We start from the raw sequence: 19,009 nt of genomic DNA on the forward strand, positions 1-19,009 counted from the left end.
ATTTGATTTTAGAAATGCCATATCTGAGATCGATGCAGATATGTGTATGGGGGGTTGAATGACGTTTAAAGTTCCACATTTTGTTTGCAAAGGTCCTGAATTATGTCTTGTCCTTTCGTAGGATGAAATAATTACCGTAACGTCCTAAATAAATGCTATGTGTGTGTGTGTGCGCGTGTGTGTGACAATTTACTCCATGTGACTGGGATGCGATGGTAGCTCAGTTCACAACGACAAAACGCACAGATCACTTTGGTCTTGTCAATGGAACCGTTTGGCAACTTTTTAAAAGTAAACTTACCATTCAGAATCTTATTGGCATCCATTTCGGCGTCTCGCGCTCGCCATCCACTCAAAACGTAACCTTAGCCTGCTACTCTTTGGCCGGCTCGCAAGCCCAAACAAGTGTGTGTGGCGTGCCTGTTGTTTTGTTTCCGGTCTAGCTAGATCCGGTGTGGTGGTGTAGTTTTTCTAACGTTACCAGTTGTTGCAACAGCATGTGAAAAAGACGACAAAATTTGCTAGGCCAAAAAAGAACTTTAATCTTGCGATAAAAAAATTGACGCCGTTAATAACGCGTTTAACTGACAGCACTAATATAAACGCATGAGCATCCACAGGAAGGAGGAGGAGGAAGAGGAACTTCGACATCAAATTCGACACTGCGGTTTCTTTGGTCCTGCCGAGTGAATGAACAGTTCTTGAGATGTGCCAGACAATCAAACAAACAGAGGTTCCTTACTTCATAGTTAGACAATGCTGCTTTTTGGCCATGATGTCACAGACATCATGTCTACACATTTCCACCAAATGTGGTTGCAAAAACACAAAGCAATCAGGAGATATGGCTTGTTATATTTTTTTATATATATATATATATATATATATATATATATATATATATATATATATATATATATATATATATATATATATATATATATATATATATATATATATATATATATATATGTAAGCCCTGACCATAGCATTGAAGCAAACTTTAAAGAACCGCTATAGCAAAACTGTTGAAAGAAACTCCTTCTGGCTTAGTCCAGAGATCTTTTTGGTGATGATGCTCCAAATTTGTAGGAGTAGTGAAACAGATTAGGACTAGGGCGGTCAATTGATTAAAATATTGAATCATGAACCAGGCTGCAAAGTAACCCTATAGGACAAATGTTCCTCGTCTGTTTCCATCCACTGAAAGTGCTATGTTGACATGCTCAGATTATTATTCTGTTCTGTTATTATCAAGTGTCTGACTACATTATGGAAAAGGGTCCCTACAGAGATAAACCATTTTGTTAAATAGTAAGATCATCTGGTTTAACATGAAACGGCCCCAAATTCACCATTGCCAAATATACCAGATTAAACATGGATCCATTTCAAAATTCTACTCACCATCTACAGATGCCTAAACAACTTTGCGTGCGGATAGCATAGCGCCAGGCATGGATTGGCCATCGGGAGTACCGGGAGATTTCCCGGTGGGGCGGTCTATTTGTGTGGGCTATAAATGGGCTGCGGCTGCACTCTGTGCGAAAACCTTTTGTCTTTTTGTTTTTTATCGGCCCATAAAGAGGAGATCACAACATTGGCCCCCTTGTGTTGTCTTTTACACGTGTTTGTCGTCCTTTTGTTGCTTTTTTTTTAATGTTTTTATTGTTTTTTAGTTTTTTTTCTCGCATTTTTCCCCCCAGATTGGTTGCAACATTTTTGTCGCGTCCAATCTGGAAATGAAATCCTGAGAGTCTTGCCAGAGTTGGGGTGCGCTCCCGTCGTCTCAACCATTTGGTGTAAGGTGGTTCTAGTGAGTCTATTTCAAGTTTTCTGTCCCTGTTTAACTTGTGTTCCCCTCTCTAATCCTTCCTCCATCCCTCCTCCCCTTTTCCCCCCACCTCCATCCTCTCGTCTTTCTTCTCGAGGATGGTTTCACACGGCAGAATGGAGGAGAGGAGTGAGGAGTGTTTCTCTGTCCGGGTTTTCACACTGCAGGAGAAACGGACAGTGGAGGACGAGGACATGGACACACATGACCAGGTACACACGCTCTACTTAAATCCCTTTTACAATATAAACAAACCTGCTTTAGCTCTTCTTTATCATATCAGATGCATTTAAAGTTAAACTTCTGCACTTCTAATGGCATGTAAACTAAGCTCTGCAGTTTGAGTGCATAAAAGCTCAAAATCCAAAAGGAATGAGAACACCGAAGCATGCCAAGTTAAAGTGCACATATGAACTAAAGTAGTGCCTCCGATCAGCTGGAACCTCATTTCTAAAATGTATTGCTTAAAAGACATATATTTACAATATATGATTTAATTAATTGATTGAAATTTGTTTTACCTGTCCGCAGTAATTTATTATTAGGCTAACATTTTTGTTTTCGCTTCATTCTTTAGTGTGACATGTCCATGTGGACATGAACATTGTTTGGAAAAGTTTTTTCAACATGTCTGTCGCTTTTTCATGCTTTTGCTCATCAATTGAAAATTGAAAAGTGCCGTATAATAAAACCGTACTTGGGTTTAGAAAGCAGTCTGTGTGACCGTGTTTCCGTGTCAGCGATGTAACCCGGCGTTGTTGTGCTCCGCAGCAGGTCAGTGTGTGCAGACATCGGGCCGAGCAGGAGCTCCGTGTGATCCTCAGCACGCGGCCAGAGGCTCAGCAGCTCACTGTGCACGACGGTAGAGACACACACACACACACACACACACACACACAGACACACACACTGGCTGTTCTAGACCATTTCAAATGAGGGGTCAGGCTGTGGCCACATGTGATTTTAGGGGTACCAAATACGTGTTGTGCATAAGTGTTACATACCACCAACCCTCCATAGGTTTGGTTCTACAAAACGACTAACACTACACATCTAACAATAAACACAAGAATACTCATTCAGTGTTAACTTACATTTTATCTACCACTTCGCATGAATAATATCTATAATAACGGTGGGGTTAAAAATGTATGAAAATATTTGCCACAGTTAGAGGGGTCGAGGCTTAATATTATGGGGACACTGGCCACCCTTGCAAAACAGCTGCACAGATTTACATCAGAACGAAGGAGCTCCTGTTCCATCAAAACAATCACAATCTTTCCTCCCAAGTCATGACCTCTTTATAGAAAGACATTCATCCCCTTACGCCAAGAAACGCCAAAAATGTCAGAAAAAAGCATCAAAAATGTTGCAAAAAGCCTAAAAACTTTACAAAAATGGTCAACAAATGCCAAAAAAGTTGAAAAAGTGCCAAAAATGTCTACAACACTACAAAAACATCAGACAAAACGGCAAAAAAATCAGAATACATGCCAAAATTGTCAGAAAAAAACTTTTCTTTTTAAAAATTTTTATTAAAAGCCTTAAAATATGTAGAATAATGAGCCAATTATGTCAAAAATACCCCAAAAATTGTCTCCACATACACACATGCCATGTTTTCTTATTTAGAGATTAGCATGAACAGAGAATGTAGTACTGGAAACAATATTCAGTGTTTGGATTACAACCAAACCATGTGAAGTTAAAGCTCATAATATTCAAAATATTCAGTTTCAGTTAAAAATTCTGCATTCAAATGTACACAAACATGATTAGCAAATTATACTTGAGTATTAATAACAAACGTCATTTTGCAATGTTATAGGAAAACATAGCAGGGAAAACGGAAAAGCAACACACAGGGAATGATTTAACCAAATCAAACAGGAAATACCAAAACTGAAACGGATTTGTGTCCAGCCAACAGAACACTCTTCCAGTTCGCCGTTTCCAAGGAGACGGATTGCTGCCAGGTCGGAGGACAGTCCTTCCTGTTTACCGTCGGCAAGCTGAGTCTCCTTCTGCGGTTCAAAACTCCAACTGGTCTGTACAGAATACATTAATATGTGCTGATCATCCTGGGAATTATGAGTTAAAAGGTCCTGTCTTTTCTGACTCTGCAGATATGAAGAACTTCCGGCAGTTACTGAAGAGAGGGGAGGATGAAGGGACTGGGAAAGGTTGCACAGAAGGAGATGAGAGAGGAAAGCCAACACCTTCTAGGAGACATCCCACTGTGGTTGAATCCAGAGCTGAAAATGTCCCCACACAGATCTCCCAGGTCAATCTTTCTGACTTTGCAGCAGGGGTGGAGCCGGACGGTGTAATGGTTGGGGTCTAATCCGAGTCCGGTTGCACGCAGCTAAATCAATTATTTTTTTAAAGATATTTGATAACAGAATGTCTAAAATCTAAACACAATTTAGAAAAACAAAACATGATATTAGATTAAAAACATCCTATTGACATCTTTTTCAATTTTGGCACTTTTGTTATTGTGATTTTATTTAATTATTTCGACAGTTTTGACACTTTTTCTGATGCTCTTTTCTTTTTACATCCTGTTTCATCATTCATCATTCTAGAACCAGAACACAAAAATCTTTGCTCCTGCCATCTAAATAAAAGCAAAAACTGTCTGATGTTTCTATTTTAAGTTCCATAACATAGCTAGGGTTGCTCCATTGATTTGCCGGTCGAGTCAGAGAGACTTATGGCGAAATGACACAAAGGAGAAGTTGTTTTCTCCAAAGCCCCGAATCTTTGATGTTTTTAAAATATTTGTGGCTGGAGCCCCAGACGCTCTGCCCTTGCTTTGCAGGTGCAGGGACGAATAGATTAGCTTGAACGAGAAGTTAAAATGCTTTTATTTTGTATGTTTGCGTAGTTCCACAGCTGTCTGTCGCAGCAGCAGAGCCTGCTTCAGGACTACCTAAGGATCGCCACCTACCATCGAGCCATTTTAGTCAACGAGAGAGACTTCAGAGGCAAGGTGAATCAAACTTCACATAATGTCTAATGGTTGCATTTGTTTTGTTTGTTCGTTTAGGCAGCGTTCAACAGCGAGCCAAAGCTGTGGACAAATGTGATCCAAGAGAAAACTGTTCTTGCATTGGTCAGAAATCTTACCAGAAGAATTTACCTTTTGCCAGATTTCCTTCTTCCTTTACTGGCCAAAACAAATCCAATAGTGGCCCAAAGATGTGACAGCAAAAAACTTGCATTAATCAGAAATCTTACCAGAAGTATTCGTCTTAGGCCAAATTTCCCTGTTCTTTCCCGTTCCCATTAACTTCACTTAGTTTCATCGGCTTTTACAAGAGTGCCAAAAACGTTGGGAAAAGCACCAAAAATGCCAAAAGGAATACCAAAGAATTTTGGGAAAGAAAACGTAAAAACGTAAAAAAAATGAATCGATAATGTCAAAAATGCCAAAAAAATGTCAGAAAAAAATCTTTAAAAAAAAGTGCACCAATAATGTCAAAAAATGCCAAAAAGTTAAAAGAAATTTTGGAAAACAAAAAAGTTAAACAATGCACCAATAATGTAAAGAAATTGTCAATTTTGAAAAAGCACCAAAAATGATCTAATAAAACTTTGGAAAAAAGTCGGAATAAATGCCAAAAATGTTGAGCAAATGCCTTAAAAACATGTAAAATAATGCGCAAATAATGACAAAAATCCCCAAAAAACATTGTAAGTGACTCATAGGGTTGTTTTTTAGTCAGATTTCCGGCTTCACTTTTAGCCAGAAACCCCCCCAACCCTCCTTGATTGACGGAACTGTTTTGATCGTTTCCAGTTTCTACAATGTGAGGATTTTTCTGCATTGAGTACTTTTGCTTTTGATACCAAGTACATTTTCCTGATGGTACTTACATACTTTTACTTAAGTAACATTTTCAATGCAGGACTTTTACATGTAACAGAGTATTTTTACAGTGTGGTATCAGTACTTTTACTTTAGGGCTGTAGTCATGTCCACCTTTGTCGTGTCCAAGACAAGTCCAAGACCAGGACTGGTCAAGACCCAGGCAAGACCAAGTCCAAAGAGTTTCAAGTCCAAGACAAGACCGAGTCCAAATTAGAGACACTCTATACCGAGACAAGAAAAAAAAGAATCCTCATCAAGACCACTTTTTTACCTGTTCATAATTTATGTGATGTGAGAGACAGTTTATCTTCTACTTTAGGATAACTTTATTATTTGTAATAATCAAAAAGCAAGTGTAGGGTAACAGATTATAGGATCAAATTAGGCCAAATATTTTACTTAAAATATATAAAATGGAAATGTCCCCTTTCTTGAACTTATTACTTGTTCTGAAGAATTCATTGTACAAAGTGCTCACTGACATTGTGTCTGTGGCCAAAATGTCAAGGATTGACACCTGATGATTGAGGTATGTCATGCAGCCGGGCGTGTACCAGGACACCAATCTCGATACCTGTTCAAGATGGATTTTGAATTAAACCAATACCTGTTTTCTGAACAAGCACGCTTCAATATAGTGCTGGACTCGGTTGAGACCAACTACAATATATGGCGAGTCCAGTGGCCGAGTCTGAGACAAGTCAGAGTCCATCTACCGACGAGTCTAAAACGAGTCCGAGATAACCGAAAAGCAAGTCGAGTCCGTGTCCGGACTCAAGTACTACAGCCCTGCTTCTTCCACCACAGGTTAAACGATCCAATAGCATCTTCACACATGCATAGATGAGTGAAGAAGGACCTTATTTGGTAATCCCTAATCTCTGTTGGGTGGGATGGGAACGGCACCACGTGACACTACGCTGTGGTTAATCAAGATGTAATTGAATGCTTCTTTGCGAGTCATAAAAGTTAGTTGCTCTTGAGTGGTTTTCCCCAAGAGCTTTAGGAGACTACAATATTAACATAACCCTCAGAAATGATGGCCAAAACTCCAAAATAAGACTCTGAATTATACTTTACAAAGCTTCCTGCAAAATAAAAAAAGGACAGATAATGACAAATGAAGGTTAGCGTCACATGGGTCCATACCATGTAATGGCAACCTTCAACTTTCAAACCCTGCGGAGGTCTAGGTTGGATGTCATCGCATCCCTCGGACATCACATTTCCTGAATGTGCATGAAAAGCCCAAAGAAGTGAACAAAAAGAAAGAAAAGATCGCAAGACTTTCGCTTGGTTGCTTACAACTCAGCTGTGAGCTGGGAGGGTCGTTTTGGGATTCGGGACACTATCAGAAATGTACATGTGTGTATTTCAAGTGTACCTAGTGTTTTGGTCATTTCATCACTGTAAAGCACACTTCATTCAAAGTGGACAGAAACAAAATAAAACTCATCAAAAGCCGTCTTGGTTTGTCTTTCCACTTTTCCAACAATCACCACTCTGGTTTGGTTGAAATAAACTCTTAATTCACCCATTTACATGTGGAAATATGCTGGCTCCAGACACGCTAAAAGTACTGTTTGCGGGTTTGGTGATGGTGATTTTGGATAAAAAAAATGACCCTTTTGGTCTTCCGGATAGCTCAGTTGGTAGAGCGGGTGGCCATATATAGAGATTTACTCCTCGATGTAGCAGTCCCGGGTTCGACTCCGACCCGCAGCCCTTTGCTGCATGTCATTCCCTCCCTCTCTCGCCCCTTTCATGTCTTCTGGCTTTCAAGGCTGAAAATGCCCAAAAACTCATCTTAAAAAAGGTTTCTTTGTGTCTCTGCAGGTGGTTCTGGATGTGTGTCGTGCTTCTGGTGTTCTGTCTTTCTTTGCAGTCCAGGCAGGAGCCAGTAGAGTGTATTTGGTGGAGTCCAGCCCAATGGCCAAGTTTACACAGGTCAGTCCATCTGAAGCCTTTATAATGTCAGCTTTACCATAGTGTCCGCTCGGAAGCATTTGACTGTTTTTGATGCTTTTAAATACGCTTTTAGGTGCTTTTGTGTACATTTTTGGCACTATCCAAGGCTTATTATTTTTTTTTTTCCCAACATTTTAAGTTATTTTTTTCGACGTTTTTGACATTTTTTGACTCTTTTGAGTTTTAAGTCGCTTTTTCAGGCGTTTTTGTCGATCTCATGCCTCCGTCTTTGCCTTTTTATTATGTCAGCTCTGATGTCTGCAGCTTTTTAAAGCTTTTTCTGTGCAGAAACTAAAGCTTTGTTTGAAACGAAGCTAAACTGTGAGCTCACACGCAGAGCCTGGAGAGGAAAGTTCTGTTTGTGCTGGCGTAGAAAGAGCCGAAAAAGAGAGAGAGAGACCACAATGCACCAGATAGCACACAGTGCATACATCACATGCAGAGCGTGGCATTCTGGGGAGTTAATGGGTCGCGGCACCATCTGGCCCAGAGTTCAGAAGGATAGGGGCTGCAGAGAGATGCTGAAGCTCACAGGACTGAAAACAGTAATGCAGGAAATGCAGTTATATATATAAACTATATATATATATATATATATATATATATATATATATATATATATATATATATATATAACTGCATGGGGGATTTTATTTTCCTGCTCTTCAGCAGGGTATGAGAAGGAAGCAAACCTGCCAACACTGTGAGATTGAGCCAAAATGAGGTTTTTGATGTTAATTTTACCCTTCTTCAACATGTTTACGTTTGACCCTTTTTTTTGGCCCTCATTCCGACATTTGTGCCGCTTTTATGACATTTTTGTTGCTTTCAACGTCGTTGGCCCTTTTTCTGATGTTACTCTCACTTTCTTCGACATGTTTGTAACTACATCTTTGATGCTTTTTTTGAAGTGTTTTTCCAAGGTTTTTGTAAAGTTTTTTTTCTTTGTAAAGTTTTTTGACCTTTTTTGACAATTTTCATCGCTTTTTTCGACCTGTACAAAGATCCAACTCAAGAAAATCTGTTGCTGAGACTTTGGAAATACTAGTTTAATGCTGCTTAGGCGTTCTGTATACGTGACATAGAGTAGCACAAGCTGATATATAGCTGCATGGAGTTACATTTCCCGCTCCACAGCAGCAGAAAGTGCTCTGAAATGTAAGTCCCAGTTTCCAACCCATATAGCACATGTGCCCGGCCTCTTGAAGATGTTGCTGCAGATCTGGCCCGCATCTCACTTTAGGTTCACAATTAATTTTGGCCCTGCCTAGTTGTGTGCCAAACCCCAAAAGATGGGAAACTGTTTCACAAACTGCAATTACGCGACACTCAGATTAGATTTTGGCAGATTTGCTGACTTTTAGACTCAGACATTTAAAACCGAGTTTGCTTATTCAGTCATTCTATGAAGGGTAAGGAACTTTTTTTGCAGACATTTGTCAACATTTGACGATGTTTTTAACATGGTTGCCGCTTTTGTTTTAGACATTCTTGACTTGTCGTTTGTGTTGCTTTTTTCAACTTTTTGTCATTTTTTAAAAGAAAATTTAGTTGCCTTTTTTTTCAGACATTTTGTCGCATGTTTCTGTTAGTTTTTACAATTTTGGACGTTATTTTCACAATTTTTGCTTTTTCGACCTTTTGGATGCATTTTCCAATGTTTATGCCCCTTTTCTGACATTTTTGTTGCTTTTCTCAATGTTTTTGTCACTTTTTTACATCTTGTTTTGTAACAGTTTTGTAAAGCTTTTTAGGCAATCTGTTATCAAATATCTTGAAAAATGGTTTAAATAGCTGCTGTAAATGGAGCATGACCCCGGACACCCCTCTAGATTTTGGCTGAGCCCCCAATGTTTACAACATCTGGCTCCGCCCCTGCAGAAACCCTTCCTTCTCTTGTCTTCCTTCTCTTGTCTTCCTTCTCTTGTCTTCCTGTTATCTGAGTCAGGATGTGTGTGTCTCCTGTGTAGATCCTGGTCCACAGTAACCGTCTATCGGAGCGGATCAGCGTCCTGGAAGGGGAAGTGGACGAGATCATCTGTCCTGACATGGTGGATGTTATTGTCTCTGAGCCGATGGGATACATGCTGCTCAATCAGAGGCTCATGGAGAGCTTCTTGCGAGCCAGAAAATGGCTCAAACCCAACGGTAGGAAGAAGATAGAAACGCGTCAGAAAACCTCCAAATCCAATGTTTGAATAATGCAATAAATACAGGCTTTTTTTTCTCTGTCTTTCCCCTGTTACTGTAGCTAACATTAGACGAAAACGTCGAAAGAAGTTACAGGAATGTCGAAAAAGGCAACTAGAGTTGACACAAAAATGGAAACGGCGACAGAAACTATGAAAAAAGCAAGTGACGTGTCGAAAAAAACAACCAAACGTGTTCGACAAACGTCAAAAGCGTAAAAAATTTCATAAACGTTGAAATAGGCCTCTACAGCACAAACAATGTTTTGGTTTTAAAAAACACTTTTTTTTTTTTTTTAAAAAGCAACCACAAACATTCGGGGCTAATGCAAAAAGAAATGGGAAAACAGTGTCAGAAACATTGAAAAAATACACAAATAATCATAAAGAAAATAGAATGTTACAACTATGTTTGTCCCAAATGATGCTTAGATTTTTTGGCATTCTGTTGTCAGATATCTTGAAAAATAGTTTATATAACTGCTGTAAAGAGAGCATGACTCTAGGATTGGGCTGAGCCCAAAATGTTTACATCTGGCTCCACTCCTAGTTTGTGTCTCTGACTCTAATGTTTTCTGTCTCTTTCGCTGTTCATTTAGCTCTCTCTCTCTCTCTCTCTCTCTCTCTCTCTCTCTCTCTCTCTCTCTCTCTCTCTCTCTCTCTCTCTCTCTCTGCAGGTCTGATGTTTCCTTCATTTGGAGATCTTCATCTGGCTCCCTTCAACGACGAGCAGCTCTACCTCGAACACTACGCACGAGCGAGTTTCTGGTTTGGGCACACGCATGCATGTGCACGCATAACTCCATGCATGAGGACACAAACACACTGGCTTTCTTTCTTTCCCCCCAGACTCTGTGTTGCTCACGCAGACACACATGTTCAGGGCTTGACCTCAGTCAGCCATGTTTCCTGTTGGGTGTAAAACGCTTGGATTCAGGTCCAGTCCTGACTCACAGCAGCAGTGTGTGTGTGTGTGTGTGTGTGTGTGTGTGTGTGTGTGTGTGCGTGCGTGCGTGCGTGCATGCGTGCATAGGGGTGGACACAAAACAGGGGGTCTGGGGGACCTCCCGCAGAATAGTTTTTCCGACGTGAACCCAATGTCCTTCATTTCTACATACATTTAGGGACCATGGTAATACAAAATCCAGGAAATAATTAAGTTGATCATAATGATAAATTCTGCCAGAAAGAGTAGCACTAAACTATGTAAGAAAAAGGTGTCTTACTTTCTTATTGTTTAATATAGGAGCCCATCGCCAAGACTTGAGAGAATAATTTTCTAAAGTAAAAATGTGTTTACCGCTATTTTTTTGTGTGTGAATAAAATTCAAATAATGTGAGATTAAAGGTCCTATGACATGCTGCTTTTTGGACCTTAGTGGTCCCCTAATACTGGATCTGAAGTCTCTTTTATATAGACCTTAGTGGTTTCCTAATACTGTATCTGAAGTCTCTTTTATATAGACCTTAGTGGTCCCCTAATACTGTATCTGAAGTCTCTTTTATATATATAGACCTTAGTGGTCCCCTAATACTGGATCTGAAGTCTCTTTTATATAGACCTTAGTGGTCTCCTAATACTGTATCTGAAGTCTCTTTTATATAGACCTTAGTGGTTTCCTAATACTGTATCTGAAGTCTCTTTTATATAGACCTTAGTGGTCCCCTAATAATACTGTATCTGAAGTCTCTTTTATATATATAGACCTTAGTGGTCCCCTAATAATGGATCTGAAGTCTCTTTTATATAGACCTTAGTGGTCTCCTAATACTGTATCTGAAGTCTCTTTTATATAGACCTTAGTGGTTTCCTAATACTGTATCTGAAGTCTCTTTTATATAGACCTTAGTGGTCCCCTAATACTGTATCTGAAGTCTCTTTTATATAGACCTTAATGGTCCCCTAATACTGTATCTGAAGTCTCTTTCCCGAAATTCAGTCTTGGTGCAGAATTACAGCCACTAGAGCCAGTCCCACAATGAGCTTTCTTTAGGATGTGCCATTTCTGTGCCTGTAGCTTTAAATGCTATTGAGGAGGAGAGGGGGGGGCAAGGTGGAGGGTGGTTGTGTGGCCTCGACCAACTGCCACTTTCCTCGTTTGCAAGCCATGATGTCTCTCTCTTTCTCATGGGCGGGCCAAATTCTCTTGGCGGGCAAGGCAGAGAAAGGGGAGGTAACTTTCCCCCTTATGACCTCATAAGGAGAAGATTCTAGATCGGCCCATCTGAGCTTTCATTTTCTCAAAGGCACAGCAGGATACCCAGAGCTTGGTTTACACCTATCGCCATTTCTAGCCACTGGGGGACCATAGGCAGGCTAGAGGAGCTCATGTTAATGTTAAAAAAACTCATAAAGTGAAATGTTCATGCCATGGGACCTGCATCAATCTGGTACAAAAACAAGAGGCCAGATCCATGAAGAATCTATGCTCTTGTAAAACAATGGTGTGTGCTTGTAAGCAATTTACCCATAAACACATCGTCTGTATGGATATGAACGGTGATAGCACAAAGCATGGTAAAGGAGAACCGGGTTTAGTTCACAAATGGCTTTTTTACACTTTAAACTCTTTTTTTGGCACTTCTGACTCTCACTAATCCAAGTGCTGGTTAATAATTTACAATAATGGCATTGGGAGCACGGATAAAGGTCCCGTATGCTATCCGAAATGTAAATAAACAGAAATACAACTGTCAATACACAGATAATTCTTAGAGTGTAGAGCATATATTTGAGTCAAAGAAATATAGCAAAAGTGGTTACCAGTGTTAAACTTTTCTATCTATAAGAGGTAGAGTACAAGGTATTGATCAACTTGACAAAATTTCTACCAATTCAATTTTATTTGTAGTATCAAATCATAACAAGAGTTATCTCGAGACACTTTACAGATAAAGTAGGTCTGGACCACACTCTATAATTTACAAAGCCCCAACAATTCCAGCAATTACAGTAATTCCCTCAAGAGCAAGCACTGCGACAGTGGCGAGGAAAAACTCCCTCTTGGGAAGAAACCTCGGACAGACCCAGGCTCTTGGTAGGCGGTGTCTGACGGGCCGGTTGGGGATATGATTAACAGTGGCGATAATAGTCAAATTAATAATGGAACAGTGACTTCAAATGGTAGTCGTAGTAGTTCATGTCATATCAGTGCGCTGCGGGGCATTACAGGATGTAGCGTGGCCCAGCAGAGCATGGATGGACGTAGCAGGAAGCAGCAGGGTTCAGCAGGAAGCAGCATGACATTGCAGGGCACTGCAGAGCTTAGCAGGGAGTGCAGCAGGACCACGGCGACTGCTGGAACCAAAATCTTGGTGCCAACGTTCTCCAAGGAAATATGCTGGGTGAAAAAACATAAGGACTCCGGGGAGTAAACTCCCCAGAAGCTAGGATTAGTAACAAGCATTTCTGGGACGGGATGCACACAAATGGTAATAGAAAGGGAGAGGAGAGAGCAGCTCAGTGTGTCAAAGGAAGGAAGGGAGTCCCCCGGCAGTCTAGAGCTATAACAGCGTAACTAAGAGAGACAGGACATAAGGAGAGGTGGCCTGTTTGGGCTTGGAACTCTCCCCTGCCGGATTGGGCTGTGCTGGCCTGCCTCCCTCTACTTTTGTTATATTATTAATCTAAAGACTATGAAGAGAAGCATGTGGGCCTGGTTAGGCGGACGCTGCAAGTCCTCACTCCCTAACTATAAGCTTTATCAAATAGGAGAGTTTTAAGTTCATTCTTAAATGCAGTGACAGTTTCTGCCCCCCGAACACAGACTGGGAGCTGGTTACATAGGAGAGGAGCCTGATAACTGAAGGCTCTGGCTCCCATTCTACTTTTAGAGACTCTAGGTACCACCAGTAACTCTGCATTCTGGGAGCGCAGTGCTCTAGTGGGACAATAAGGTATTAGGAGCTCTTCTAGATAGGATGGTGCTTGACCATTTAGAGCTTTGTAGGTCAGGAGAAGGATTTTAAATTCAATCCTGGATTTCACAGGAAGCCAATGCAGAGAAGCTAATACAGGAGAAATATGATCTCTTTTCTTAGTTCTTGTGAGAACACGCGCTGCAGCATTCTGCATCAGCTGGAGAGTCTTAAGGGACTTATTTGAGCAACCTGACAACCTGTGTTATATATCTTTTTTGTGCATGTTATAGGTTTACAAAGTGAAAAAGCCCAAAGTCCACTCCAAAGGGACTGTGCCCAGTGGAAATTGGTGTGTGTTTGCAGTGTTGTTATGTAAAAAAGTACAAATACTTTTATAAAGAATTCTTAGAATTTGAGAAAAGTTTTTTTTTTTTACTTTTACTTAATACTTAAGTACATTTAATATCAGAAAATTACCTTTGATACTTAAGTACAGTAAATTTTCAGATGCTTTAAGACTTTTACTCAAGTAATGTTCTAAAAGGAGACTTGAACTTCTCCCAAAGTTATTTCCTGGTAAGATACTTGTACTTTTACTCAAGTATTGCTTTCAACTACTTTATACAAGACTGTGTGTGTGTGTGTGTGTGTGTTTGAAAAAAGCAACAGAAAGAGACTAAAATAACAGACCCAAACTAATGTGATCCCTGTTGGTTCTCCAGGCAGCAGAGAAAACTCTACGGAGTGAACCTGAGTGCTCTTCACAGCGCTGCAGTGGACGAGTTCTTCAGGCAGCCCATAGTGGTACGTTCAAGCAAAACACCCTTCACTTTGTTTGACTTTATGTTGTGAAAAATGGGTGTTTCTTTCATTTTTTTTTTGTCAAGTCAACTTTATTGTCAATTCTGCAATATGTGCCATACATTCAGAGCAATTGAAAATACATTTCTCTCCAACCCACGGTGCAATAAGGACACATACAACAAGTATAATATAAAAAAGATAAGAAAGATATACAAAGAAGATAAAGAAAGATAAGTTACATAGACAATTAAAAAGATAAGTAATATGTACATACAGCAATACATTCTAAATAGTGCAAATGTAAGGCAAAATCAAACAGTACAGAAAACTAAAGATAAAGATATTGAAAGAGTTCCTGAATGTCTTTATTATAAAGTGGCCAGTGCTGATCCTGCTGGGGGGTGGGGGTTAAACTGTTCGCCAGTCTGGTGGAACAGGCTTGGATGCTCCGGTACCGTCTCCCAGATGGCAAGAGGCGGAAGAGGCTGTGTGAGGGGTGGCTGAGGTCACCCACAATGCTTGTTGCTTTGAAGGTGAGGCGGGTTTTGCAAATGTCCAGGAGTGAGGGGAGTGGGATACCAGTGATCAGCAGCCTTCACTATGCGCTGCAGGGCCTCCCGGTTGGAGGCGGTGCAGCTCCCGTACCACACAGTGATGCAGCTGGACAGGATGCTGTCAATGTCAATAAAATGACATCACGTCCTAGTGGAGATCTCAAAGTTTCAAAAGACAATGTATATAAACTTAGCACAAAAAATTAAGGAAATTTGTGTTTGGTAGATTATTTCTCTGTGGTAACAATGCTTTTTGGCAATAAATCTTATACCGTTGGAAAGCCTGTGTAGTTCCCTTTCAAATTCATTTGTGGGATGACCAGCAGTTCTGAATATGTGGGTTGCACCCATGAAAAATTTGCCAAATCTTCTCTGCCAATGCCAAACAGCTTATTCTGCCATTGACTCGTTTGGTGTTTGGTGGATTGGATGACTGAAGTTTGAAGAAACAAGACATATTGGCAATTTAACAATTTATTCATTTCACAAACAGGAGCCTCAGTAGCGTGTGGAAGAACCATACACAGCCACAACAGCCTGGCACCTCCTCCTCATGCTGGTCACCAGCCTGGTCACACACTGCTGTGGGATGGCATCCCATTCTTCAACCAGCATTTGTCGCAAGTCAGCCAACGTGGTTGTGCTGGTCACTCTGGCACGAACAGCACGCCCAAGCTGATCCCACAAGTGTTCAATGGGGGTAAGGTCAGGACTGCTGGCAGGCCATTCTATCCTCTCCACTCCCACATTCTGGAGGTAGTCTCTGATAAACCCCGCCCTGTGGAGGCGAGCGTCGTCATTTTGGAGAATAGAGTTTGGTCCCAGACTGTGGAAATATGGGATTGCCACTGGTTGCAGAATCTCATCTCTATATCTCTCTGCATTGAGATTGCCTCCAATGATGACAAGCCTCGTTTTTCCAGTGAGGGAGATGCCGCCCCACACCATCACACTGCCTCCACCAAAGGGTGTTACTCTATCGGTGCAGCAATCAGCATCGCGTTCTCCGTGTCTTCTCCACACTTTGACCCTACGATCCAACTGCCGTAGGCAGAATCTGGACTCATCACTGAACATAACGTTCCTGTGTCAAGTGACAAGTGTCAATAGCAACAGCAAAATAACTTGTTTGGCAATGGCAGAGAAGCAAATTTTTAATGGGTGCAACCCACATACTGTGCGCTGCTGCTCCTCCCACAAAGGCATGTTCCTTATGGGGCACCATTTGAAAGGGAACTGAACAGGCTTTCCAACAGTATAAGATTTATTACCAAAAAGCATTGTTACCAAAGAGAAATAATCTAACAAACACAAATTTCCTTACTTTTTGTGCTAAGTTTATATATGGATTCCATTTTAATTTAATTTTATAAAAAAGATTGTTTTTGTTTTTCAGGACACATTCGACGTGCAGATCCTGATGGCCAGGTCTGTGAAGCACTGCATCAACTTCATGGAGGCTAAAGAAGAAGATTTACAGCGGTGAGATGCATAATCACCAGATATTTGACTTTTCAGGCTTATTTCAAAGTTCGTCTTTGTCACTGTTGCTGCCAGTATGGACATGAATGTGAATCAGTCTTAAGCCCAGTTCAGACCAAAGATTAACGAGACAAGTTGAACTTTTGTCTCCTTGCAGTGCAGTATAGACCTCCCAGTTTACACCAGTGAGACGACACGTATCATATGCTTAAAAACGACTCTCTCAGGATTTCCACGAGATCTTAAAAAGAATGATAAAGTCAAAAATTTCAAAATTTAAGACCTTAAAATGTCTTAAATTCACTGAAGGGTTGTCTTCTAGATCTTAAATTATTTAACAGGTCTTAATTTTCTTACGTCAGTGTAACGCTACCTCTTTTTCATTCCGTGGTGTTGTAGTTCTTTCTGTCACTAGTAGAATTTGCTGTATTATGACAAAAAATGAGACCAAAATGCAACTTGTATTACAGCCAATCTAGACACCTGTCCTATAACGTCAATGAGGAAATCAATGTTTCCGGACATCAGACTTTGTTTTTGATGTTGTTTGATTGATTCATAAAGGTCTTAAAAAGGTCTTGAAAAATTCTTAAATTTGACTTGGTGAAAGCTGTAGAAACCCTGGTCTCCGTACGTTCTAAATTCCGACTTTTTTTGTAGCTGGATATTATTTAACCTTTTTTACTTTTTCAATGTTTTTGTCGTCACTTTTTTCATCGTTGTCGCTTTTTCAACATTTTTTATGCTTTAACGTTTTTGTTGCTTTTTTTCAACGTTTTTGTCGCTTTTTCACAATGCTTTTGTTGTTTGTCCGTAATTTGTCCCCTTTTTGAATGTTTTTTCAAAAACACAAAAATGTTTTTTTCTTTATTTTGACATTTTTGTCGCTTTTTCACATTTATGACTGAGGCTAGTGATAGTGAGATCCTTGCTATTGCTTCATTTCGAGTACTAGTTAAAATAATGATTCAAATGCAGAAAAGCTTCCTGAGACTTGTGTTTGATTCTTCCAGAATAGAGATCCCCTTTGTGTTTTCCCTGCTGCAGCCCGGTCTGGTCCACGGACTCGCCTTCTGGTTCGACGTGGCCTATTTGGGATCCAAGTAAGAAATGCACAGCTGTTCTAGTTTGAAATATTGTGTTGCTTTGATCGATCCATGGCGTTTTTTTGACATTTCTGGCCATTTTGTCTATGCTTTTTTTGTTGTAGACATTTTGCACATTTCTCTAATGTTTTGGCGCTTTTTCTGACATTTTTGACAGAAATGGAGGACGTTTTTATAGAATTTTTACATTTACATCCATGTTTCTTACCTACAGGGAAGGAAAGATCTTATACCAACGAACATGCCATCAGATTTTTTTACCTGTCTGTGCAGGTCGACAGTGTGGCTGTCCACGGCACCCACAGAGCCTCTGACCCGCTGGTATCAGGTCAGATGTTTGCTGCAGACGCCGCTTTTCGCCAAGCTGGGACAGACGCTGTCTGGGACTGTCCTGATGGACGCCAACAGCAGGTAGACCGGCGCCGCCAGCCAGCCTGCTCTCTGACATGTTTCCCTTTAAACCAGGGGCGGGGCCAGACGCTGTAATCATTGGGGGCGGGGCCAGACATTGTAACCATTGGGGGCGGGGCCAAACGTTGGAATCATTGGGGGCCAGACGCTATAATCTCTAGAGACGGGACCATAGGTTGTAATCATTGTCGCTTTTTCTGACATATATGAGATTTTTTGGCAGTTTTCTGATGCTTTTGACACTTTTTCCGCACTTGTCAACGTTTGTTTGTTATTCAACAGTTTTCTTTTTCACTTTTCGTTTTATCGCTGCTTTTGCCACTTTTTCCAGCGGAGAAAACTTTTGGGGCTGGAGCCCCAGAAGCTCGGCCCTGCCTCGGAAATCCTTGTTTAGATCGTCCGTTGTCCGTTAGAATAATAATCTTTTCCCACGTTCCAGCCAGAGCTATGACGTTCACATCACCGCCACAGTCGACCAATCAGGCTTCAGATCTGGAAACGTCCTGGACCTCAAGAACCCTTTCTTCAGGTAACCCCTTTATTTCCCTCTCTGATAATGCTTCAGATCTGGAAACGTCCTGGACCTCAAGAACCCTTTCTTCAGGTAACCCCTTTATTTCCCTCTCTGATAATTCAACAACAGAACCAGATGCTTTTAGGTTGAACTCCGGCACTCATCGTTCAGTAATCTTCAGTAAGTAATCCTCAGTAAGCCGGCTTCGTGTCAAGGCCATTGTCGTAAGAGGCGGAGCCAAACGTTGTAAACTTTGGGGATTCATTCTCCATTTACAGCAGCTATATGAACTTTTCATTTTCAACATATTTAATCACATAAAGCCTAAAAATCTGTAAAGCATTTGGGAAAAACATGAATTAGAAACATCCTATTTGTTGTGCTTATTTGAAGCTTTCAATTGTTT

At 40.6% G+C, this 19,009-nt stretch overlaps 1 protein-coding gene across 1 annotated transcript; it reads left to right on the top strand.

The window, feature by feature from the left end:
• The first annotated feature begins 1,714 nt into the window (after positions 1-1,714).
• On the top strand, positions 1,715-18,622 carry LOC114550739 (histone-arginine methyltransferase CARM1). The gene is made up of 13 exons (XM_028571536.1): positions 1,715-2,046; positions 2,606-2,696; positions 3,761-3,883; positions 3,964-4,121; positions 4,728-4,832; positions 7,551-7,661; positions 9,653-9,830; positions 10,549-10,639; positions 14,455-14,536; positions 16,487-16,572; positions 17,586-17,675; positions 17,952-18,089; positions 18,529-18,622. Exons 1-13 carry the CDS (start codon positions 1,933-1,935, stop codon positions 18,620-18,622), a joined length of 1,461 nt encoding a protein of 486 aa, XP_028427337.1. The 5' UTR covers positions 1,715-1,932.
• The last annotated feature ends 387 nt before the right edge of the window (positions 18,623-19,009 follow it).

Source organism: Perca flavescens, chromosome 24 (genome assembly GCF_004354835.1).
Source record: "Perca flavescens isolate YP-PL-M2 chromosome 24, PFLA_1.0, whole genome shotgun sequence".
NCBI lineage: Eukaryota > Metazoa > Chordata > Actinopteri > Perciformes > Percidae > Perca > Perca flavescens.